Source organism: Pongo abelii, chromosome 19, assembly GCF_028885655.2.
Source record: "Pongo abelii isolate AG06213 chromosome 19, NHGRI_mPonAbe1-v2.0_pri, whole genome shotgun sequence".
NCBI classification, from domain to species: Eukaryota; Metazoa; Chordata; class Mammalia; order Primates; family Hominidae; genus Pongo; species Pongo abelii.
In genome coordinates, this window is record NC_072004.2 from 49,030,835 (window position 1) to 49,055,469 (window position 24,635).

Here is a 24,635-nt window from a genome sequence, read left to right on the forward strand (position 1 = left end):
TCCTTTCCCCACCTATACCCCCAATAATTTCCCTAGAGATTAAGGAGTAAAGGCTGGGCTATGGCAGTTGTGTCCACAAAGCCTTCTCTCCCATCCTTGCCTGTTCCTTTGTACTTCCAGGCTCATTTTAAAGTTGTATTTAAAGGACTGCCCTCGGAAATGCTTCTATTTAGCAGAACTTGTATTCAGCCTGACACCCTTTGCCAGGAACAAACCCTCATGTGAAAGGAAACAAAATGAATTTTTTTACTTTCTTCTCTGTGTTCTCCTATTACAGGGTGAGGATCCCCAGTTTGAAGGGAGGGGACTAGGGTCAGGTAGGAAAATGAGGCCTTTATGAAGAAAGGGGAGGTTATTTGGGCCACTCCTCTGGAGGGATAGAGGGCTCCAGGAAGATCTGCATCCCCAAAACCTGGAAACAAGACTGTTCTTTAAGAATAAAAATCCACGTGGGGCTTGAGGCCAAGAACAGCCCTTGCTGCCACCAACATGGAGACTTTGTACCATGTCCCGTTCTTAGTGCTCGAGTGTTCCAACCTGAAGTTGAAGAAGCCACCCTGGCTGCACATGCCATCAGCCATGACTGTGTGTGCTCTGGTGGTGGTGTCTTACTTCTTCATGACTGGAGGAATAATTATATGATATTGTTGAACCCCCAAGTATTGGCTGATGAACGTGGGCATCAGAGGCCAGTAGCTTTCTTGGCCTACAAAGTAAATGGACAGTATATTATGGAAGGACTTGCATCCAGCTTCCTGTTTACAATGGGAAGTTTAGGTTTCATAATCCTGGACCAATCAAATGCACCAAATATCCCAAAACTCAATCGAGTTTTTTCTTCTATTCATTGGATTCGTCTGTGTCCTACTGAGTTTTTTCATGGCTGGAGTATTCATGTGAATGAAACTGCCGGGCTATCTGATGGGTTAGAGTGCCTTTGAGAAGAAATCAGTGGCTACTGGATTTGCTCCTGTCAATGAAGTTCTAAAGGCTGTACCAATCCTCCAATATGAAATGTGGGAAAGAATGAAGAGCAGCAGTAAAAGAAATCCTAGCAAAAAAACCAGGAAGCATATTGAACCTTGGACTAGAATTTCTTCTTGGTATCAGAGAGACAAGTTTATCACAGTATTTTTTTTTTCCTGCTGACCTATTGATAATACCAACAATGTTAGTGGCATTTTCTTCTTAGTTTTTAATTTCTTAAAGAAAATATACTCCATATCTGCAGGGAAAAAATAAAAATAAAAATCCACACCTGAGAACAGATCCATACAACCTGCTTACAAAGAACAGTTCCTGTGCTACCTGAGGCCGATTTATTTGAAGAACAAAAGGAAGACAGACAATTTAGTGTAGACAAGTGCTATTCAATAGAACTTTTTGCAGCAGTGGAAATATCCATAAAATCTGCACTGTCCAACCAAACTAGCCACAGATAGCTGCTGAGCAATTGAAATGAAGCTGACACAACTAAGGAACTGAAGTTCTTATTTTAATTCAACTCCAAATGGTCACATGTCACTAGTGACTACCACACTGGACAGTGCAGGTGTAGATGGAGTTCAGATCAGAGTCCTGAAACTTAATGGCTCTAACCTTAGGCAAGTTATGCAACATCTAAGCCTCAATCCCTCCAAGTAGAATGGGAATAGCCATTGCACCTAAATCATAGGGTTGTCCTGTTGTCCTGAGCAACATTATGTAAAGCACTTAGCCCAGAGCCTAGCACATAGTTATCTAGAGTTGGGAACGTCACTGCTGGTGTGCATGTCCAGACCCTACCCAGGAGAAGGGCCTAGCCTATGACTTTAGAACCTTCAGTTGCAGGTGTGCATGTTCCAGCTAACACTCCACTCTGAGTGCAGGCTCATCAGCACACCATATGGTTGTAAACTGGCTTCCATGTCCCAATCCTTCCAGCTCTTGAGGGTCAGTTCTCACCTTATGAACAAATTAGCAGGCTCTGGGCCTATAAGATCAAGGACCACTGCGCCCCCTGGCCACCCCACCCCCCCCCCCCAACTTTGAGCTGATTGACTTTGGCTTCCACCTACTGTTTAAAATGTGTATGTTGGGGGAGTAGGGACAGCATGGGGGAGGGGTTTACTTTCCTGACTCTAGCCCAGGACATTTGGTGTTTTTGAATAGGCACCATTCAGCCTTGCTTCAGTATTAGGAATAAGATACTTTTTATTCCATCCTCTATGGAGACAAAAAGCTGCTCCTCCTTTGAGTACTGACCTACATAGATTTCCATTTCTCTCTTCAGCCTCAGGCCAAACAACTGGACAGGGCAGCAGAATAAGGCTGTCTCCTCAGGATCCTGCCAAAGGCACTGTCCTCTCCAACCTGGACCCAGCCCCACTTGCCCTTACTGGTTGCTTATACCCAGAGTGCGCACTCACAGGAAAGGGGCTCTGCTGGCTGCAGGTGATCATCTTGTCCCTTCTCTGCCTTAGTGTGTGTTATTGCCATTTCAATGTCAGTGGTTTTTTATGTATTTTCTTCCAGTCTTTGCTGCTGAGATCTGACTATATATACTATTTTGTATCCTTTCATGTATTTCTTTCATGTATTTCAATGCAGCCCTCAACATCATCATCATAAATCTCTCCAGCAGAATGCTGGAGGCCTCCCTCTTCTGAACCTCTACATGCTGCTGGCTGGCATCAAGCAGAGGTCATCACTGGGCACTGAACAGGTCAGCTCCCTAGGGCAATGTGAGCAAAGTGTTGTGGCTCATCCTCGATCCTTTATGCCCTTTTGGCAACATTCCTTTCTCTTCTCAGTCACAGAGCAGATGGACACATAATCTTGTTCTCCCAGGGGCTGCATTCTCAGGAGTCTTTTCCCTGCTCCTTGGATGCCTGGTCAGGGAGGTTTGTACTAACCTGTGCACACACAGCAGTCTGTCACGAGGCTGGGCCAACCTTTTTTTTTTTTTTAAACAGACTCTTGCTCTGTCATTCAGGCTGGAGTGCAGTGGTGCAATCTCAGCTCACTGCAACCTCTGCTTCCCAGGTTCACAAGCAATTCTTATGCCTCAGCCTCCCAAGTGGCTGAGACTTAACAGGCACACACCATCACTCGCAGCTAAGTTTTTGTATTTTTAGTAGAGACCACGTTTCGCCATGTTGTCCAGACTGGTCTCAAACTCCTGGCCTCGAGTCATCCACCCACCTCAGCCTCCCAAAGTGTTGGGATTATAGGCATGAGCCACGGCGCCCAGCCTGGGCCAACCTTTTCTGAGCCATAGTCCAGCTGTACTACAGCTGTATCCAAAAGGTACCATGTATCTCCCAGGGTAACCTGAAGACCTAACTGGGCATACTAACTGTCCTCAGATTCCTTTCCATTTCAGATCTTTAAGGCCCATCTCTTCTAGATCAGTGTAAATATCTGAACTCACTTGGTGCTTCAACTCAATTGGTCTTGGGATTGATTCATCCTTTTCCTACCCAGCTCTTATTCTCTTCTAGGCTGTTCCATGGCCTCTTCCACATATTACATTTGTGGTCTTGAGCAAGTTACAACACTGAGCATCTTGACCAAGGTCACTTGGCCCAACCACAGGCTAATCCCAGGCCATGTGCACATCCCAGGATTAGCTTGTGGTTTATCAGTTATTTTGTCAATTTTTTTTTTTTAATACGGGGTCTCACTCTGTCGCCCTGGCTGGAGTGCGGTGGCAATCACAGCTCACTGCAGCTTCAATCTCCTGGCTCAAGTGATCCTCCCACCTCAGCCTTCCAAGTAGTTGGGACTACCCACATGCACCACCATGCACGGCTAATTTTTTGGTTTTTTTTGGGTTTTTTGTTTGTGTTTTGTTTTTGAGACGGCGTTTCGCTCTTTCGCCCAGGCCAGACTGCAGTAGCGCAATCTCGGCTCACTGCAAGCTCCACCTCCCAGGTTCACGCCATTCTTCTGCCTCAGCCTCCCAAGTAGCTGGGGGTGCCCCCACACCTGGCTAATTTTTTGTATTTTTAGTAGAGACGGGGTTTCACCGTGTTAGCCAGGATGGTCTCAATCTCCTGACCTTGTGATCCACCTGCCTCGGCCTCCCAAAGTGCTGGGATTACAGGCATGAGCCACCACGCCCGGCCTTGTTTGTTTTTTTAAGTAGAGACAAGGTCTCACTACATTGCCCAGGTTGGTCTCAAACTCCTGAGCTCAAGCAGTCTTCCCACCTTGGCCTCCTAAAGTGTTGAAATTATAGCATGAACCACTGTCAGGCTCTTTTTGTCAGTCCTATCAGCCTCTAACATCTTCACACCAGACAGGACAGGTGTCTGTATTGAAACTTTATTACAAAATTATAAAGCAGAGCTCTGTAACAAAATAATACACATTTGGGTTTGCTTTAACCTCCAAGTAAGTCTGAGAAAATCTTAATAAAAGCCACTTGAAGTAACAATTCACATCCAAGAAATTTCCACAAATTTATACAATGTATATTGAGCACTAGTTCCTGTACAGCTTATTCTTATTAGTTTGGATCCAACTATTCCAATGTATTATGAACCAGTCAGCTATCTGTCTTTTGAAACAAGTCTTAACTGAAATCTCAGAGCAATCAGCAAAAGCTACAGAATAATTGTAAGAATTAGATGTTTCCATATCATTAAAACCAAGGATCCACGAGGGGCAGAAGGGAGGATTCAAAGATTTAAAAAAATCAAATTTTAGACCTTGGTTAAATATTAACTGGAGTGGGATCTTGGAACTCCCAACTTTTATTTGGTGTAATAAAAATGATGCAAAACAAAAAAAAAAAAAATCAGGGTTGTTTGACACCTTTTTTCCTAAAGGGAAACCTTCACCAAAAGGGGATAAAAGATTTAAAGGCAAAATGAGTAAACAACCTCAGTTTTAATTCTTACTGAGGTTACTAACCAGCTATCAGTATATTATTTTCGGTTTGTGTCTAGGAGGGAAACCGAAGAGGAGGTAAGGCTTCAGCAGAGAAAGCAGGTTGTAAGTAGAGAGCCAGCTTCTGCCCTTAAGTTACTGCTAGATCTTAGCTAAATTGCACATACATAGACCTGTTTTACAGAGGAACTGAGTAGCTGAATGAATGATCCTTTGCTAATTGGTAGGCATTGTAAACTATAGTATTTACTGCCCATAACAAAAGTGGAAAGGGATGTCTTCATGAGCAAATCTGATTCCCCCAACTCCTGCAAAGGCTGTGGTTCAGAATCAAATCATCCAGGACTTTGTATAATGTTGAGGTAAGTGGCCCAGTGTTCAGTTGACAACTATTTTATGCAGCTATTTCATTCCTCCAAAGGGGTTTAGTGGTTGGTGATGGAGGAAAGCATAAATATGTCTGTACCAATGTAATAAGTCCCTTTAGAGGTTTCCCTCTGCCATCCAGAGTCATGATTGGTTCTAGTCTCAGATTTTTCAGCTGCATGGGAGGGGTAAGGGGTGGGAGTTGTCTGCCAAGACGTTTAAGGTTTGCATAGTTCATCCATTGGTAATGGGAAAACACTCTGCTTTCCTGATCATGTGTTTTGTGCTTGGCCACACTTCTCCAGCAAACTCTTAAGCCCTCCAGCTCCTCTAGGGGTGTAAAGACTGTGAGGGCTCAAAAACATCACCTACTCATTGCATGGGCCTTCCTAAAGAGCCTAGAAAATGCTTTCTTCTGCTGGGTGTGGTGGCTCACGCCTGTAATCCCAGCACTTCGGGAAGCTGAGGCGGGCAGATCATAAGGTCAGGAGTTCAAGACCAGCCTGGTGAACATGGTGAAACCCCGTCTCTACTAAAAATACAAAAATTAGCCGGGTGTGGTGGTGGACGCCTATAATCCCAGCTACTCTGGAGGCTAAGGCAGGAGAATAGCTTGAACCCGGGAGGTGGAGGTTGCAGTAAGCCAAGACTGCACCACTGCACTCCAGCCTGGGCAACAGAGTGAGACTCAAAAAAAAAAAAAAAAAATGCTTTCTCCCTGACCTGCCCCCAAAAATCAGTAGGCTAGGAAAGGGAATGAAAGTAGGTCTCCTCACTCCCCACCAACCTGGGAAATAAAGACTTGAACTGTCGGCTTACAACAGAATCCAGTCTCATTCAGTACCTCCTGAAAGCGCTTAAGTGCTGTCTTAACGTTTGCTCTCCAGGAACTTCAACAGAAGTCTGGCCAGAGAAGAGCACAGGCTCTTTGCCTAAATCTATTTCTTCAATGAGACCAAATTTAAAACTACCATGGATAAGGGAGGGATTTCATTCTCAGGGGAAAGTGGCTTAAGACTTCTTCTAGTTGGGAAAAGGATCAGAAGCCAAGCCAAAATTAAGGAGAAGGCCACTGCCTCCACCCATTGCTTCCCCTTTCCGCATAAACTAAGGATGGTGCAAATCAGGTCCCAAGAGAAGCAGCAGCAGGGATTATGCACGCACTATCCCTTGCAGACAGAAACGAATTTCCCAGCAGTTTGGGAGCCTGATGTTTTGTTGGCTCCCAGAGTCAGGTCAGGAGACCAACAGCTTCCAATCCCAGCATTTAAGGAAGCGGCTTTTAACAACTTTGAAATTTTTCTATAGCATTTGTATTTCATTTCTCACCAAAGATAAGTTTACTGGTCTAAAATCTGTCCTAAGGACCACTATCGGTCTGGTAAACTAACATTTCTGGTCCAAAGAAACAAATGGATTTAGGCAATGTAGCAAGAGACTTTAGCAAAGATAGTTAAAGCACAGAAAGCCGGAGAGACCAGAAATTTAAATCCGAATGTGCTGGGGAGGAGGCCTTCTGATTGATGAAACACATGGGCAAGCATCTCCCATATGGGATGGGGATGGGCTGGGTACAGGAGGAGGGGTGAAACTGTCTAGGTTCAGGGAGGAAGACAGGACCCAAGTTCTGGAAAGTTCTCTGTTCATCAGTTACCATCATCACTCCAAGATCACTGAACCAAGAACATACCCATGTGATTTATACAAGTTCCCACTGGCCTTGGGGTTTGCCAGCCAAGAGGTACACCCCTGGCAAGACAAGCATGCTCAGGGGTGACATGGCATCTTGCTTGCCCTGGTCTTGGGAACCCTGCAATATTTCTACTAGCTTGCTCCTCTGCAAGCTAGCCAACCCTGAGCCCAGACACCCCAGGCTATTTCCCTGTAAGGCACTGAAGAAACCGATGCAAGCTCTCAGGACCGGAAGACATGCACAGCTCGGATTACATACTGCCGGCAGATGGGACATTCATTCATGCGCTTGCCACACTTGGTACAGGTTACCATGTGGCCACACTCCAGAAGAACACAGTCAATGGGTGAGTCCATGCAGATCTTACACAGGTTCTCCTCCAAGCCTGATGGTACTGCTCCCCCTGTACAAACACACAGGGCAGAAAAAAAGGGGCAGAGGAGTAAGTGAGGAGAATGTCTTAAGTGTATAGGGGTGACTGGGGGAGGGAGGTGGGAGATAACAGGTACATTGTGAACAAACTCTCAATGCACATGCTTCCCTCAAATAGAGCTCCTCCAAGGAAACATTTCCTCAATAACCAACTCTGGTTACTTGTTTAATCCACACTTCATCCCCTCCAACAGGTATAGATTTGAAAAGTGCAGTACTTGTGGATCAGATACATCCCAGAACATGAGAACTAAGGCAAAGTTCTCAAAGCTTAAAAGAAATAATTTTCAGACAGTTGGGGCTGTAATATAGTGAGTGTGTGAGTGGCACGTAGGGACTCATCCCCTGAGGCAGAACAGGCTAAAAAGATAAAACCGGTTCAGAAAAGTTTAGATAGAAATGGAACTGTGATGAATGGTTCATTAAGGATCACAAGGCTTATCTATAAACATATCCTCCATTTAATAAAGTCAAGGATCATGGGGGACCCCTCTGCTATCTCACAAACTACTCCCAGGTTTCCTGAGGAAACTTCCTGGTGGAGAAACTTGGCAGAGGTTATTGCTCCCTCTTTCTACCCCCGCAAAACTTTTTTATACCCCCATGACTGCTTATCACATTGGATTAAAATTTTGAGTTTGCCTACTCCCAGAGTAGACTATGAGCTCTTTAATTCAACGTATTCAATCAATTTTTACAATTATATGTTTAGCATTTATTCCATGCTCCGAGGTTAGATATTCATCTTTGAAGCCCCCAGTGCCAGTCATATGGTAGGTACTCTAAATGTCTGATGAATGAACATCTTCCCAAGGGAATGACAACATCCCACATTTACTGAATGCTTACCGTGTGCCAGGCAGGGTCCTGAAAGCTTTGCATGTTAACTCACTGAAGCCTCACAAAAAGTATAAAGTAGCACCTCTCGTTATTTTCATTTTATAGATGAGGCCAAGTGGGGCAAAAAAGTTAAGTGGCTTGCCCAAGGGCACAAAGCTGCTAAGTCGAGGAGACAGGATTCAAACCCAGGCAGGCTGGCCCCACAGCTCCTGCTCTAGAATGGCCTTCTGCCTAACTGCCCTAAGAGTAGAAACTATCCAGACAGTATCAACTGCCGAGTGCACAGAGTTCTCAATGAATGCTAACTGGCTTGTGTCACTAGCAGAATATAGTGGGCATGACCAGTATCCTAGTAAAGCTGACCCAAACAGAAAAAATCATGTTCAAAAGCCCAGCCATCTCCAACATGTCTTAAATTGTAGCCTGAAGTAGGTACACATAAAAAGGAAATGATCTCACCCAAGTCACCTCTACCATCTGGGGGTTGGCCAACCCACAGAGGAATTCTCCCTTATTGCGTCTATACTTTCTCTTTTCTGGACTATTAAAAAGTTAAGAAATACTTCCCCCTAGGAGGTAGGCTGGGTGTGAAAGGGAGTGAAACCTGCTTGCCTCTTTTGAGGTGCCGTTGGTCCTAACAGAGGTTTGGAGACTATACAAATACCTAAGATGAATGGGAATAATTTATAATTTTCAGTTACTCATTCTCTCAGGAGTAACAACAAACACATTAACTCAGTTGTCAGCATTCTCCCAGGGAATCAGAAAAAGAAAGGAAGCACCAAGTAGATCAGCCTGATCTTGGTACCAGGTGATGCTGGGGGGTTGGGGGGTGGAGGTAGGTCTAGAACTCCAAATGGTTTTGGGGAATTGAGAAAAGCTCAACTGTTTTTTATGTCTGATTAGAAGTAATCAGACATAAAATTGCCCATTCTGAGCAAAAGGCCATTTTACTAAATAAATTCGGGAAGTCTTCTGAAATAAGTTTTAAAATGCTGCAGGCTAGTCCAACACTACTCTAAGAACGTTCTCTCTTGGGAGGGATTTCACAACCATATACCCTTGAGGCTTTTGAAAACACATAGCATATTTTAGAATGTCCCCACAGATGGTCAGGAGTTCTGCAGTGTGTTCTGGGAGTACCTGAGGGCCCAGTGGTGGTCTTTAAGTGAATGGCAGCTGAGCTGAGATACATAGCTTGTGCCCAGAGGCTAGCACATGTGTTAGCTCCAGAGTAGCTCTAACCATTACCAACCCTGTACAAACAGGGCTGTCTCAGGTCACCACCCTTTCTTTTTGGTTAGTACCAGAAGCTGCTAAACACCCTGATTCCCCAGAAGGTGCACACAGAGACCCTCCCTACCCAGACCAGAACTGAACACCAGGATTTTTAAAAATGAGCTGGGTGTGATACATGCCACCCTCCTCTGTTTCAGTGTTTTACAAATGTTGGCTTCTGAGCTCAGGTAGCCCAGGGACATGCACTTCAGTCAGTCTGCCCCTACATATGTTCCACTCTGCTTCCTGCACAGTGAGCAGAGAGAATTTCTAAAGATGGTGAGAGTTCCCCTGGGTCTCAGTGAGTTTCCCACACACCCTCTCTCTGGAGGCTCAAATGCTCAGAATTCTTAGACTACTAAAGGGATTGGGGTTGAAGGAGGGGAAGGACAAAAGGGCCTAAGCCCATTCCCAAACAGAAACAACTACATACCGTTTTGGTCTTCGGCACCACTGACTGAAAAGGAAAGAGAAGGATGTCTGAATAGGTAAGGCATGATGATGGTACAAAGTCTCTTACTGCCCTGACATCATTTCTGAACTCTTACCACTCCCTGCTGGGAACCAGGCTTGCCAAGAGCCTAGATGGACATCTGCCCTCTACTCACTCTACATGCTCAGAACTCACACAAAGCTCCTACTAGTGCATCTGGTCTACTTTTTTATTTTTTATTTTTATTTTTTGAGATGGAGCCTCACTCTGTTGCCCAGGCTGGAGTGCAGTGGCATGATCTTGGCTCACTGCAACCTCCTTCTCATGGGTTCAAGCGATTTTCCTGCCTCGGCCTCCTGAGTACCTGGGGACTACACCACTCCTGGCTAATTTTTTGTTTTTGGTGGAGATGGTGTTTCACCATGTTGCCTAGGCTGGTCTTGAACTCCTGATCTCAAGTGATCCACCTGCCTCAGCTTCCCAGAGTGCTGGGATTACAGGCATGAGCCACCACACCCAGCCTGGTCTACTCTTAGGAAAAGGTATTCCACCAGTTTGCACAAACTGCCAAGTAGAAGGATACTGTATATGTGCAATATCCTTTTCTATTTTGAAGCCAGCATTAAAGTCAAGAAAGAATGAACTATCTAGCTGTTTCAGTCAGTCAGAGAATCTGGATAAAGTTCCCACGTGGAGTCATCTGTTCTGTTCCCCAAGTCCTGACAACTCGAGAGAAGACTCTTGAAACAATCCCAAAGGGAAAACAGACTCCATGTCAGTAGGCCTCAGTCTGTAATCAGGTGAAGAGTCAGTCAGATGTCCCCTAACACTGATGAATTTGAGCTACTGGTAGAAGAGAGCCTGAAACCTGACTTCAACCACTCTTATCAAGCAAGGAATCAGTATGTGCTCTGTAGGAACCAAATCAACTGTGGATGGGAGGAAAGGAGAAGATTCTGTGGTGAAATAATTTCAGGAAATGCTAAGTTCAAAACAGCCAAAACACATTTCTCTTCTGCAGGACTTCTCCGCCTTTAATATAAAAATCTACCATAAATCAGTAATGAAGATATGAGGTATTTTTCCCTAAACTCATTTCACCACAGACCCAGATATTTTCCTGGGCATCTCCTGAATGATACAGTGTAAAATGCTCTGGGAAATGAACAAAAGGAAGAGCCCAAGTGCAGACAGAACAGATATCTTCTCCTACCATGTATGTAGATTCACTTTCTACCTCCCAAATCTTCAGAGCAAGCATTCTTAGTCTAAGGTAAGAAAACTTACAAGGTGGTGGTGAGTAGGGAGGGGATAGCATATGGTGAGAAAGGCTATGGACTTAGACCATAAAATTTTCAGTTAAAACTGGGCTCCATGATAAAAGGGTGATGCTAATAATGTCTATTTCATAGGTTGCTCTAAGGAATAAATACATACATGCAATGCCTAATCTAGTTTTGACACTCAACCACAAATGACAGCTATTATTAGATGGTGCAAATATGTAAGATGTCTCCTTCCATGGCTAAAAGTGTGGAAATTGAGTCAGGTCAATGCCATCATGCTTTGGAGTGACAGCAAACACTCCTGAGCTCTGTATAGCTACCACGCCGATAGCCCCTCACCCAGGTGCTGGAGTCCTTTCTGATCCTTGTATAGCCGGGTCACTCTCTCCATCAGCTCCCACTTCTCACAGCAGCCCTTGTAGTTGACAAAGTTGCGAGCCAAGATCTCTTTCAGCTGCCGCACTGTCAGGCCTTCAATGTCCTCCAGGTCGGTCAGGTCAGACAGAGAGGCCCTTCGGCCTGGAACAAAGCTGTCCTCTGAGTCAATAGACTGCAATGGCAAAGATGAGATCAGTGTGCTCAGCTCTTACCTCCCCAAGCTCTTTCTCCAAGGACCCCAAAGCAGTCACCACATCATAATTTTGGTGACTGACCTCATGAAGGGTAGGAACAGAGACAGGATGAGTACCTGGCATGGTGCTCTGCATTGCAAAATATACTAGAATCTCTTCCTGACCCATGATTCTGTGCTCAGGAGCAAACAGACACAGACCAACCAATCAGTGTGATATAGTACTAGATAGAAATATAGTAGAAGGAGTGCTGGTTTGAGTCATGTGACCCTAATTTTGAATCTTGACTCCTCTGCTGTTAATGCTAAATAATATCCAGCAAGTTGGTTACCACTCTGAGCCTGTTTGCCCCTCCATTAAGGGGAGAGGGCAGTCCTACCCCACAGGGGTCCTGTAGAGGTTAAATATGGCTGCACATAAAACCCAGCATGGTGCTGGCCCTTCTTCCCTGGAGACTTCTGCTTGCCCACAAGAGGCACATTTCCCTGGCAAGTACTCCTCTATACACAACCTTGGCCACAGCTCCCTGGTCTGTGCTCTGGACTGGCCCTGCCTGGCTAATTGTCTGATCTCCTTCCCTTGACAACGGCTACAGTGTGCTAGAAGCAAGAAAAGAACAAGATTTTCACAGCAGGACCACAAGCCTGCTCTCTGGCAGCTCTTAGAAAGTCAAGAGACTGGAAATACAACGGGCCATGAGGCTTCTCAGTCTCCACTGTGACCTCACAACTCCTTATAAGCACACTGACAGCTTCACAAGTTAACCTGGAACACTAACACTAAACCCTACCCCAAAAATGTAATTTCGGAAGCACTATCATCACACATTTATTCTCTCTCCACTCGAGTCTGCTAAGAGGTTCCTAAGAACACCAGTGAAAGAGGAAAGGTGAAGACACAGACCCAAGCAGAGGCCCCACCTGGGTCTCATCCTCAGCAGGTGCTCTGGCCACGCTCTCCAGGTAGACGGGTTCCTCTTGATCCTGAGACACATGGCCATTGGCCTGTGGGAAGAGAAAAGTAACATCACATCTAGAGATGTCCCAGAGATCTGCATAGCATGGGCCTCTTTTCAACTCACACAATGTCCAGAATGTACTCCCGTCACGCCCAGAAATCCGAAGCCTCTTACAGCATCATTACAAAAGCCTGCTCTCTCATACCAACTTTGTCAAGCAGAGAAACAACACAAATACATTTCAATAGACAAAGCTGCCCTCTAGAACAAAACTGCATTAATTCTGCACACACCAGGATGGCAGTAGCCACAACTCACCATCAGTTTAATCTCAGCTTGAGCACCACAGGTGAAGGGAAGGTCACTGTGTCCATTCCACTGCTGGACTGCTCTCTATCTGGCAACAAGGTTTTTCTTGACACTGATCCAAAATTGCCATCCCTATCCCTGGTTCTGCTCCTCAGACCACAGTCTACTGGGGTTTTTTTTTGTTTGTCCCAAACTGTTTATACCATGTTTTCCCCTCCTTCACACTAAATCTCCCTGGCTTCCTTATCTGACACTGATGGGACAAAGTTTCCAGACCATCACCACCCTAGTGTCTTTCTTTTCTGCCTAGTAACTACTCTCACATTCTGGAAATGTGCTCCCCATGTTGAGCACACTATTAAGTGCTATGTCCAGACCTAGTCAAAGAGTATTTTAATGTATCTAAGAATCTATTAGCCTAACACTATATAAAACACTGCCTATGCTTACGGAATTTCATTATGCTTAGAATTCTCACTTCTCAAAAGGTTCCTCCTGAGTACTCCTTTAGGAGGTTTGGCCAAAGAGTAGGCACAACTATTAGCCTCCTAATTCCATCACCATTTAAGCCACAAACCCCTTAAGTAGATCCTCTTCGCCCACTGCTCCCTGCAGGCAAAGGGCCTGCTGTGAGCTCAGAGCAAAGAGGTGTCTGAGCTCACAGGCCTTTTCCACCAGATTCTGGGGATGGCAGTGAAGGGACAATCTGGGAAACCAAAGACACCCACCAACCCCAGCCTCTCACCCCACATTAGGATGCATAATATGGAGCTAATCAAGAAGAGGCAACCAACTGCAAAGGAAATGAAAAGTAGAAATAACAAAATGCCAAATGAAGGCAAGATCAAATGCATAGTACACATGTATGGGGATGGATCCAAATCAATGTCTTCATCAACAACGTTTTCTCTTAGCTTACTCTAGATCCTCACTGGTCTCTCAGGTAGTGTCACCTTGGAATTACCCTGGAATCCTTCAGAGCCTAACCTGTTCCTAAGTAGATATCTTTCAGATGTCCTGTTTCCTAAAAAGAGAAACGACCTCATGCTGCAAAGCATGCTCTTGTCTTTCCAGTTTGCCCACTGGCTAAATAAAAACCCAAAACTAGTACCTGTCCACAGTTGTGCTTATTGTATACACTTCCTTGCCTAGCAACTATTGATTGCTAGGGCACTAAAGGTGAAAGAAAGAACTCTGGTTGAGCAAGTATTATAAGGAAATTTACATTCTAGGTGCAGCTCACTTGTGAACTTGTCAGACAGCACTGCGTAAGTTACTTAATTCTTCCATGCCTGTTTTTCCTGCTTGCAAAGTGCAGCTCTCACCAGAACAGGGGATGTAAGCAGACATTAAGGTCTCTTGAAAATCTCAGAGGAAAAGTACCCACTTAGATCTTGTATGTAGGGTGACCTTTAGGTGCAATCTGGAAATTTCTGGTTAATGACAGGAAGCTTATAATCTTTCATTGAAAAATCTACCTGAAGGTTTGGTTGGTTTTTTGTTTTTGTTTTCTGAGACAGGATCTCACTCTGTTGCCCAGGCTGGAGTGTGGTGGCATGATCATGGTTCACTGCAGCCTCGACCTCCCAGGCTTAAATGATCCTCCCACCTCAGCCTCTTGAGTAGCTACAGGTGCCCACCACCACACCCAGCTAATTTTTGTATTTTTTGTAGAGACAGGGTTTTGCCATGTTGCCAGGCTAGTCTCAAATGCCTGGGCTCAAATGATCCACCTGCCTCAGCCTCCCAAAGTGCTGGGATTACAGGCATGAACCACCATGCCCAGCCAAGGTTCTTTACAGAAAAAGAATTCCTCAAGTTCTTCTCCTGGCTCCTTATACATAGAGTGAAAAAAAAAAAAAACACAAGCAAAGGGAAGAATGTATAGCAGGAGTTAAATTCTGTCTAGCAGACCAAGAGTCAGAGCTTAGGAAAGAGTTAAAGTCCAGCTGTGGAGAAAAACATGTTCGGGCCAAAAAGGGAGTTAAATGATTTTACTGCAGTTAAATTATGCTATCACATTGGCCTTTATGCCTCAGTGGTTGTCAAGAGCTGAATCAGGGGACCCAGTCCTGGCAAAGGAGGTGATCATAAACAAGTGGCAGCAGCCATCCACATCATGTATGGGAACCAACAGCACTAGCACTATACCAGCTCTAAGTAACTCGGAGCTCTTTTAGACATGGTATCACGCATTCAGGTCTCTCAACATCCTGGCAAGATCAAAAGTGGTCTGTGATTACTAACCCCATTTCATTGTTGTAGGCTCAACATTTGCCCAAGGGGACCAAGAAGTCAGTGACAAAAGTGGATGTGGAAATTGGATCTTGTAGTTCCTAATTCCCCCATATTGCCCAAGCCCTATAGATCAAGGGTCCCCAACCCCTGGGCCACAGACTGGTACTGGTCCATGGCTTGTTAGGAACCCGGATGCACAGCAGGAGGTGAGTGGCTGGCAAGTGAGCATTACTGCCTGAGCTTTGCCTCCTGTCAGATCAGCGGTGGCATTAGATTCTCATAGAAGTGTGAACTCTGTTGTGAACTGTGCATGCGAGGGATCTAGGATGCATGCTCCTTATGAAAATCTAACTAATGCCTGATGATCTGGGTGGAATAGTTTCATCCCGAAACCAATGCACCCCAGTCTGTGGAAAAATTGTCCTCCACAAAACCAGTCCTTGGTGCCAAAAAGGTTAGGGGCCGCTGCTATAAATAACAGAGTCACTTAAGGCACTTGTGCAACATCATCACTTCTTATACAACAGTTATGTCCGCTGGCCTCACTCTAATCCAGTAGTTAGTTGGTCTACCTGTCTACCTTCCCTCTTCTGGTGGCTTTTTGAGGACAGAGACAGTATATTACTCATTTCTATACTCCCCAGGCCTGGGTCATGATTCAGTTGATGTGCTGCTCTTAGCTTACCACTTCCAAGCCCCCCAGGATAATGAAGCAGCAGCATGCAAGTACAGCGTGCCAACTACTCCTGCTTCCAGCCAGTGACTGGTAAGAGAAGCAGTGTCTTTGTCTGTTTCCCCACCCTCCCTTGCCTCCATATAGCCCTTTGCTTTCCTATATTCCTTGTGATGGTTACTAAGGAACTAAGTTTCCAATCCAGCCAATGAAGACTGCAACAAAGGAGTTAAGTTGAAAGACAAATTGGAACAGAACTAAATTTGATGGCTTAATGGTTACTTTTCTCAAAATATTTCTGGAATGATGAACTTTAAAAAATGTCTAACTAGGATATGTGTGTATTAAAAACAAAAAACAAACAAAAAAAATTGGTACTGTGCATATCATCTCTGAAGAAAGCCAAAACATGAGTCTGATACCCAGAAAACACTTGGTGCACCAGTAGTCAGAAAGGCTTCACATAATCAGAACACTTAGCCTTATACCCCATTCTCACAACAAAGGCAGGAGAGGAAAATGAAAATGAGCCCTCAAACTGGCACAGACTGGCAGAGACTACAAATGGGCCCTTACCTGCTGATTCTCCTGAACCTGGGCTGGGGGAACAGAGGTGGCTTGTGCAGATGAAGAGGGGAGGTTGGGTGAGGTAGGTGGAACCATGCTGGAGTGAGGCTGGGTCAGGAAGGCCTGCTGCTCAGGAAAGTCTGGGGACAAGGTGGAGGCACAAGTCCTGTCCTCCTGGGAGATTATAGGCTGCTGGCCAAGGACCAAGAGCACCAGCTCTTCTTTCTCCCGGCACATTTCGGTAGAGATGTCATGAAGGCTGAGATAGTCCCTCAAGTCCTTCACCTTCATCTTCATGAGCTCCTCTCGCTGAAAGGCTGTAGCTCGAAACCGTTGGCAGAGAAGGCAGAGGCGGGGCCCATTCCCCACTTGGCTCGAACAGGTCATGCAGAAATTTTTCTTACAGTCCAAGCAGGTCTGCTGCTTAGAGCAAAAGACACAGGAAACCATGTCAGATTGACAGAACAAGACAGAGAGTGAGATGGCAGCTTCAGAGCTGCCAAGCCCAGCAGGATCTCCTCCAGTCACTCTTACTTTTACTAAGCTCTCTCACATATCTAAGGGTGCAAGCAACTTTCAGATTTTAGACTAAAAGCCACTCAGGGGTGGCAGACCTCCAGTGTGTATTGTGTATATCCATGTACAGGACACTTCACATTTATTATTTAATTTGAGGCTTAGTTTATTTACTCATGAAGCACCTGAGGTATTAATCAAGACCATCAGCTTTAGAATCAAAAAGCTCTGCATTTTTATTAAGCCTACCTCCCTTATTTCTTGCAGTGTCACCTTGGGTGTGTAATTTAGCCTCTCTGGTGCTCAGTTTCCACATCTGTAAAATGGGGGTGATAACAGTATCTACCTCATGGGGTTGTTGTGAAGATTAAGAGAGAACCCATTTAGCATATCTAACACAAAATGAGTCCTCAACAAGTGTAAGCTGTTTTATTACAGCTACGAAATATTACCTAACGGCAAGAGCCAGGATTCAAATCCTAAACTGTTAATTATTTCTGCATGAAGGTTATGGTGGTGGTGGTTGTTACAATTACTATTAATTTATTGAGGTGCTTCTATATGCTAGCTTGTCATTTAATTCTCAGAGCAACATTGCAAAGTAGGTATTAGTGTTCTTCCCTGATTCACAGACAAAGCAACCGAGGCTTAGGGAGATCAACTATTGTATTCAAGGTCAGGCAATAAACAGGAGAGTGGGTATTCACACTCAAGGTCTGTCGGAGGCTAATGCCCATGATCACATTCTTTCCACCAGGCCATACTGCATAGCTCAGTTCCATTCAAGCACAGAGCAGTTCTGAGTCAAGGGCCTGGCTTCCCATCTCCAAATTCCCCACCCTATGCCCCATCGACACAGGCTCCCCACTCCAGGAAGGCCCATTCAGAGTGCTGGGAACCCAGTGGTGCTTACGAGCATATCCAAGACAAATATTTAGACAGCGACGGGAAGCCGTCTGGACATCAGGGTACTCTCGTTCCTGAAAGCACAGAGTGTCTCAGTTAGGCAACAAGAGCGCCTGATGGGCAAGCTGGTACTGCCTGGCAGCAGCTACTCTGGCAGTCGCTGACAACACAGGAAGGCTTACTCAGCCCACAGGAAGCAATCCTCGGCCTCTCACCCCACAGGCTGAGCAAGCACAGTGACATCTGGCTGAGCTCTGTTCTGGCCAAGAGCATGTCACACCCCCAACAAGAGAGGTAATTCCTGAGCACACTGGGATTGGCCTCGAGGGCACCCTCACTAATCCTTTAAAGAAGTTAAAAACTTTTCATCCTGTGTTGACTTAAGAAATAACTTAAATATTTCTGGTCAATCTTTTCGAAATATAGAAAGCTGTTCAAGCTAAAAAAGAAAGCTCTAGAGACAAGATTCTCATAGTCAAGATCACAGACACTCTGGGCTGAAGTAAATGTCTGCATAGTTAAGATAGTTATATAAGTTTTGTCTAAGTATCATTCACATAGTAAAGGGAAAAGGAAAAAATATTTACCACCCAGTTTTGGCTATTAAGACTTAGAAGGCATTGCAAAGGGACATATATCAAGCTCCCTAATTCTCCACACAGTTATAACCAAACAATACTGTTCAGAGACGGACTTAAAAGGATGCATGGCTGCACTAGCATTGTTAACGGTTCTGGGACCAGTAACCATGCAGGCAGAAAATGGATGTTTTCGGGTATTTGGGGTTCATTCACATCTAAAGCTTTTCTATTGGGAAATGAAGTCTGTTTAGGATGACTGAGACTGAAACAAAGAGGCTTCAATGCCATAAACCTGTGGGCCTGACATGGAATATTACTTAAGTCGATGCAGTTGGACAAGACCTAGCTTGACACAATTATAAAGCCTGCATTGCTCAATCAGCCAGATCCAAACAACTCTCTATTCTTTCTTCAAATGTGTGTGGCTTGTTGGATGCAAGATCAGAATGCAGACAACAACCTAGCTTCTATGCACCCGCTGGCTCACAGGGAACTCCGAAATAAGCTGGCATCTGAAACATACCCTACAGGAACAGGATAGGGCTTGAGGCTAAAACTCCGGTTTGCAGTGGCAGGAGAGAAGAAGAAGAAAGGAAAAAAGGGCTGTCAACAAATGCAGGCAGAATGAGCAAAGGACACGCTTATGTATAAATTCTACCGAATGGTTCAAAACAACTGAGTAACCAGGTAGCATGAAAGATGAATTAGTGGAGGCAACCAACATGCCTGCAGAAACGCCCAGAGTGTACTGAGATATCCAGCATCACAGAACTGGCCGTGGTGCCTCAGGCCGACACCACCCTTCAAGGATGCCGTGTGCAGGATTCTGCTGGCTCCCATTTGCTAACTGCCCTTCCCTTGCTCCTACTCCCTCCCACCCTATTCCCTGGAATATGGGAAATATTACATGAGGGAATGTATATAAAACGTTAGCACAAGGTGGATGCTCCAGAAAAGGTAACACGGTTACCTTTTTCTTTCCCCTTACCAGCACCTAAGACCCAGTCCTCTCTTAACACTCTGAGATCTGAATATCACTTCCATGGCTCCAAGCATAACCTCATCCTCCAACTGGTCCAACTAAAGAGGCTGGGTGCCAGACTCCCTCCAAAACTGTCAGGGTCGCTGCTAAACCACAGGGAGGTATTACCAACAGAGATGGGGTATTTGGCTTGTGGCAAAAGTACAGCCTGCCATTTCTCTTTAGGACTGAAAACTCAGGGAATGCAAGGGCCACATCTTACTTATAGTCTGTCTATAAAGTCCTGAATGTTATCTGTGCTTTGCACCCAATAAGCTTTCAGAAAATACTGACCATAATGAAGAAAAAGGAAAAGAAAAAGACAGTAGGATCCATGTAATCATTTCAATTCAAGCACTTCTAGAAAAAGACATTTTGAAAGCCCCTGGCTGTTAAATGCCAAACCCTTAAGATAAGAATGCTGATCCACTTAAGCATGAAATTACAAATGAAAAATTCTCATAGATGAAAACACCCTTAATATTCACAAAATTCACTGTAAATTGCACAAAATTAATTCATACTTTTGTAGCAAGAAAATATTGTAGCAAGAAAATATTGTACCAATAACCATCTTTTACCATCCAAACTGGAATTTTTCTTCCCCTCACAGAAGCTCTTCTTGTTACACACACTTTTCTTTTGTCACATCGTATGGTGTACACTGTCCTCACCTCCCTGTCCGACTGCAAGCTCCCTGTTAAGCAGCAATGGCCTTCTTCAGCTCTGCCTCCCTAGCCCAGGAAATTCCTGATACACAGTAGATATTCAGTAATTCATTTTCCAATAAATAAAAAAAAGCACCTTATTTTAATCATTGCCATGCTTTCCTAGGCACCCAGGCCTGTAACTGTCATCTTCTACTCGACATGCTGAATGTCTTCTGGGAGGGGGCTTTGGAATCAAGGACCTGGGTTTGAATCCCGGCTCTGTCATTTAATAACTATGTGATCTTGAGCACTACTGAAGTCAAGGGAAAAGAATGAGTATTTTAATATGTCTTATGCTATTTGTCAGGAATTTAACACATTCAATATTCTTCTTAAATTTTAAACCTTGAGCCCTAGTTTCTCATATGTAAAATGGGATTTGGGAGATTCTAAAACCTATATCATAGCTATTGTGAGGATTAAGTGAAATAAAAAAATTTAAATTCCTTAAACAGTCCTTTGCACATAGCAGATGGTTTAAAACTATGATTTCCTCTCAAATTTCCCATGATCACCATTTTAACATCATATCCCATCATTTATTCTGAGCTGCAAACCTCTCATTCTGCAGAAAAAATGCAGAATACAGGAGTTCTTTATCCAGGTGAGGGTTTACCTTCTGCCCTAGTCATGCTTGATCACAGATAACTCACTGCCTCTGGAAGAGGGAAGGTGCACACCTAGACACCATTATCTAGCCAGTAATTTTATTTCCAGCTCACTCATTTGGGAAGCATGGCTCCCAAGTATTTCAAATGAAATCTGCTACAGTAAATAAGCTCCAATCTTTGTTATGGTCTTCATGTACCTGAGGCATCCTTAACATTGTTTTTGATAAAAAGAACAAGTTAATCTGCAATCAGGCCTTTTGTGATGGTGGCTAACGAAGGAAATAACATCAAGTGCCTACGACATTCTAAGCATCGTGCTAGGCACCTTTCATGGTTTTCTTGTCTCACTTTATTCCCACAACCCTGAAAGATGAGGACTACAATCATCCCCATTTTATAACAGGGAAACTGAATCTCAAGAGAGGTTAAATCATATAGCTAGTAAGTAGCAAAGCTGATAACTGAATTTAGGTCTACTGACTCCAAATCTATGCTGACATGCTTTGCTTTTGCTTTTACTCAGTTCTTCTTCAACATTTTTGTGAAAGGGATAGGTCTGGGTCACCAGCATCACACAGGGAAAGGCAAGGTTGCAGGCATTCAGAGGGGTCAGCGGCGCTTGCCCATGGTCCATAGGCTGCAGTGGCAGAGCAGGCCAAGAAGTCAGCACTCACCTTCCTGGCCGTGTTTGCAAAGTGAGCCCCACAGGACTTGCAGCTTGGTTCCAAGCCTGTTGGGGAAGGGAAGGAGCTGTACCCAGGGTTGGAATAGGCCTGCATCCTGGCTCCCTGGGGTGGTGGGACCTCCTCAGGCTGTCCATCCAGGCAGAACCAGTTGCAGCAGGTTGCCCACATGATAAAATCTGGTGCAAGGGAGGAAAGGGGAAAAAGTCAGAGTTAAGACACACCTCTACTGTCCTTTTGATGTCCAAGAACACAGGTGAGCAGTGATACTCAATGCACACATGCCACCAAGGTAGAGGGGAGGGTGTGCTTTCAATGATCACAGATTTTTTTTTTTCTTCTTTTTGAGATGGAGTTTTGCTCTTGTTGCCCAGGCTAGAGTGCAGTGGCATGATCTCAGCTCACCGCAACCTCCGCCTCCTGGGTTCAAGCGATTCTCCAGCCTCAGCCTCCCGAGTAGCTGGGATTACAGGTGCCCGCCACCACGCCCGGCTTTTTTGTATTTTTAGTAGAGATGGGATTTCACCACATTGGCCAGGCTAGTCTCGAACTCCTGACCTTGTGATCGGCCCACTTCGGCCTCCCAAAGTGTTAGGATTAAGGCGTGAGCCATGGCGCTGAGCTGGGGAAGACTATTGTTCACTGCTTTATATAAATGATGCAACTCATACTCAAAGAAATCAAATATATAGCTAATATATAGAGAGCTCATATACAGAGTTGAGATTCTACAAACCCAGATTTTCTGACTCCAAACCTAACATCCTTTTCCCTATACTATGTTGTCCATTCATTGATTTCCCCTCCTGCCAGCCAGTAAAACTACTCTTACATTTGTACCCCCAATCCTAGATAAACTTCTGTCACAGAACCTATTATACTTTCTTGCACAGGTATATCTTGCTCTTTATTTTCTACTACTAAGCCATAAATTCCTCCAGGGCAGGGGATATTTATTCATTATGTACAGTACTGTTCCCTAGCACTGTTGTCCACATAGAAGAAGCTCAACAAATATTTGCTTCCTTACTGAATCAGAACCTCTGTAGGTTTATTAAGAAGTGTTCGGAGCCAGGGGCAGTGGCTCATGCCTGTAATCCCAGCACTTTGGGAGACTGAGGCGAGTGGATCACCGGAGGTCGGGAGTTCGAGACCAGCCTGACCAACATGGAGAAACTCCATCTCTACTAAAAATACAAAATTAGCCGGGTGTGGTGGCACATGCCTGAAATCCCAGCTACTCGGAAGGCTGAGGCAGAAGAATGGCTTGAACCCGGGAAGTGGAGGTTGTGGTGACCCCAGATCGCGCCACTGCACTCTAGCCTGGGCAACAAGAGTGAAACTCCGTCTCAAAAAAAAAAAAGTTTTGGGCCAGGTGTGGTGGCTCACTCCTGTAATCCCAGCACTTTGGGAGGCCAAGGCGGGTGGATCACCTGAGGTCAGGAGTTCGACAGCAGCCTGGCCAACATGGTGAAACCCTGTCTCTACTAAAAATACAAAAATTAGCTGGGCGGGGTGGCAGGCGCCTGTAATCCCAGCTACTTGGGAGGCTGAGGCTGGAGAATTGCTTGAACTCAGGAGGCAGAGGTTGCAGTGACGGGCGATCGTGCCATTGCACTCCAGCCTGGGTGACAAGAGCAAAACTCCATCTCAAAAAAAAAGAAGTGTTGGCCAGGTGTGGTGGCTCACGCCTATAATCCCAGCACTTTGGGAAGCCAAGGTGGGAAGATTGCTTGAGCTCAGGACTTCAAGACCAGTCTGGCCAACATGGCAAAATCCCATCTCTACAAAAAAATACAAAAATCAGCCAGGTGTGGTGGCACACACCTGTAATCCAGCAACTCAGGAGGCTGAGGTGAGAGCCTGAGAGGCAGAGATGGCAGTGAGCCGAGATCATGCCACTGCACCACTACACTCCAGCCTGGGTGACAAAGTGAGACCTTGTCTCAAAAAAAAAAAAGTGTTGGTTTATTACTCCCATTGTACATATCAAATGCAGGTACTGGGGACAAAGGGCTGATGATTTTTACGATCACAAAACAAAGAGGATCTGGATCCAATCCCTCAAATGTCAGAATAACCTAACAATTTTAAGAGGGCCCACTCAAATGCCAAGCATTGATGTGAGATATGAGTATGTTTTTCTCAGTAGACTAAAGCAGCCCATGTAGACACTTTGAGCCTGAATTCTTTGCTTACAGAGACAATAAATGAAACATTTAGTGTTATTACTCGATACTCAGTTCACACAATAGAATGCTCTGCTGTCTCCTGACTCATTGTTTTAACAAGGGCACTTTCATAAGCTGGAAGGAACTAAGAAGCCAACTGATTCAACCTGGGTCATTTTATAGAGGAAAAAAGAATGAGAACCAGCAAGGGGAAGTAACTTCCTAGGTCAAATAGCTCATAACCTCAGGCCTCTTCACTTCTCTAGGTCCTTTTTAGCTTTCCAACACTGCCTCCACTGCACCTGTGATACAATTCGCTCCCTTGCAGGGGTCCCTGATTAACACCTGTCTCCCCAACTTGCCTGTGACCTCCACGACAACAGGGATTGTGATAGTCTAACGGTGCCCAGTTAGACAGGTAGCTCAACAAGAACTAGCAAATGAATTAATCATATACAATATCTAAGTCTTAACTAATCACACATTTGTTCAATCTTCAGCACATCAGAAACATTTCTCTCTGACGCGATATAACCTGTCTGAGGGTTCTAAGTTCCCAGAAGAGGAACTTAAGTTCCTAGAATAAGAATTGCAAGTAATCTGCCTTTACTTGCAATTAACAGTTCACATGGAATAATGAAGTAAAGAGTTCTTCACAGAGTGTGTGTATGATAAAGTAAATGAGTTCTTTGCTGCCAAGAGAAATGGGGACAACAGAGGAGGAATAGCCCTCTGAAATAGATATTTTGTAATTTTTTTTTTTTTTTTTTTGAGACAGGGGTCTCACTCTGTCACCCAGGCTGGAGTGGAGTGGCATGATCTCAGCTCACTGAAACCGCCGCCTCCCAGGTTTAAGTGATTCTCCTGCCTCAGCTTCCTGAGTAGCTGGGATTACAGGCACCTGTCATCATGCCCA

The 24,635-nt window shown here is 44.8% G+C and overlaps 1 protein-coding gene and 1 pseudogene across 12 annotated transcripts in view; one reads left to right on the forward strand and one right to left on the reverse strand.

Annotated features, from left to right (window-relative positions):
• Window positions 1-486: 486 nt before the first annotated feature.
• Window positions 487-4,783, forward strand: LOC129051339 (oligosaccharyltransferase complex subunit OSTC-like; annotated as a pseudogene).
• The window catches only part of RFFL (ring finger and FYVE like domain containing E3 ubiquitin protein ligase), a 79,317-nt gene continuing 58,974 nt past the window's right edge, over window positions 4,293-24,635 (reverse strand). For 8 of the 12 annotated variants that reach the window (XM_054536664.1, XM_063718583.1, XM_063718584.1 and 5 more), the window contains 6 exons: window positions 21,540-21,727; window positions 16,530-16,940; window positions 12,696-12,779; window positions 11,543-11,753; window positions 9,918-9,941; window positions 4,293-7,337 (listed from right to left, as the gene is read on the reverse strand). In XM_054536664.1, the coding sequence (XP_054392639.1) occupies window positions 7,156-7,337; window positions 9,918-9,941; window positions 11,543-11,753; window positions 12,696-12,779; window positions 16,530-16,940; window positions 21,540-21,719 (1,092 nt within the window). In that variant the 5' untranslated portion in view covers window positions 21,720-21,727 and the 3' untranslated portion in view covers window positions 4,293-7,155. Of the gene's footprint in view, window positions 7,338-9,917; window positions 9,942-11,542; window positions 11,754-12,695; window positions 12,780-16,529; window positions 16,941-17,949; window positions 18,012-21,539; window positions 21,728-24,635 lie in introns of those variants that run through there. The other 4 variants (XM_063718590.1, XM_063718586.1, XM_063718585.1 and 1 more) reach the window with 4 other exon arrangements.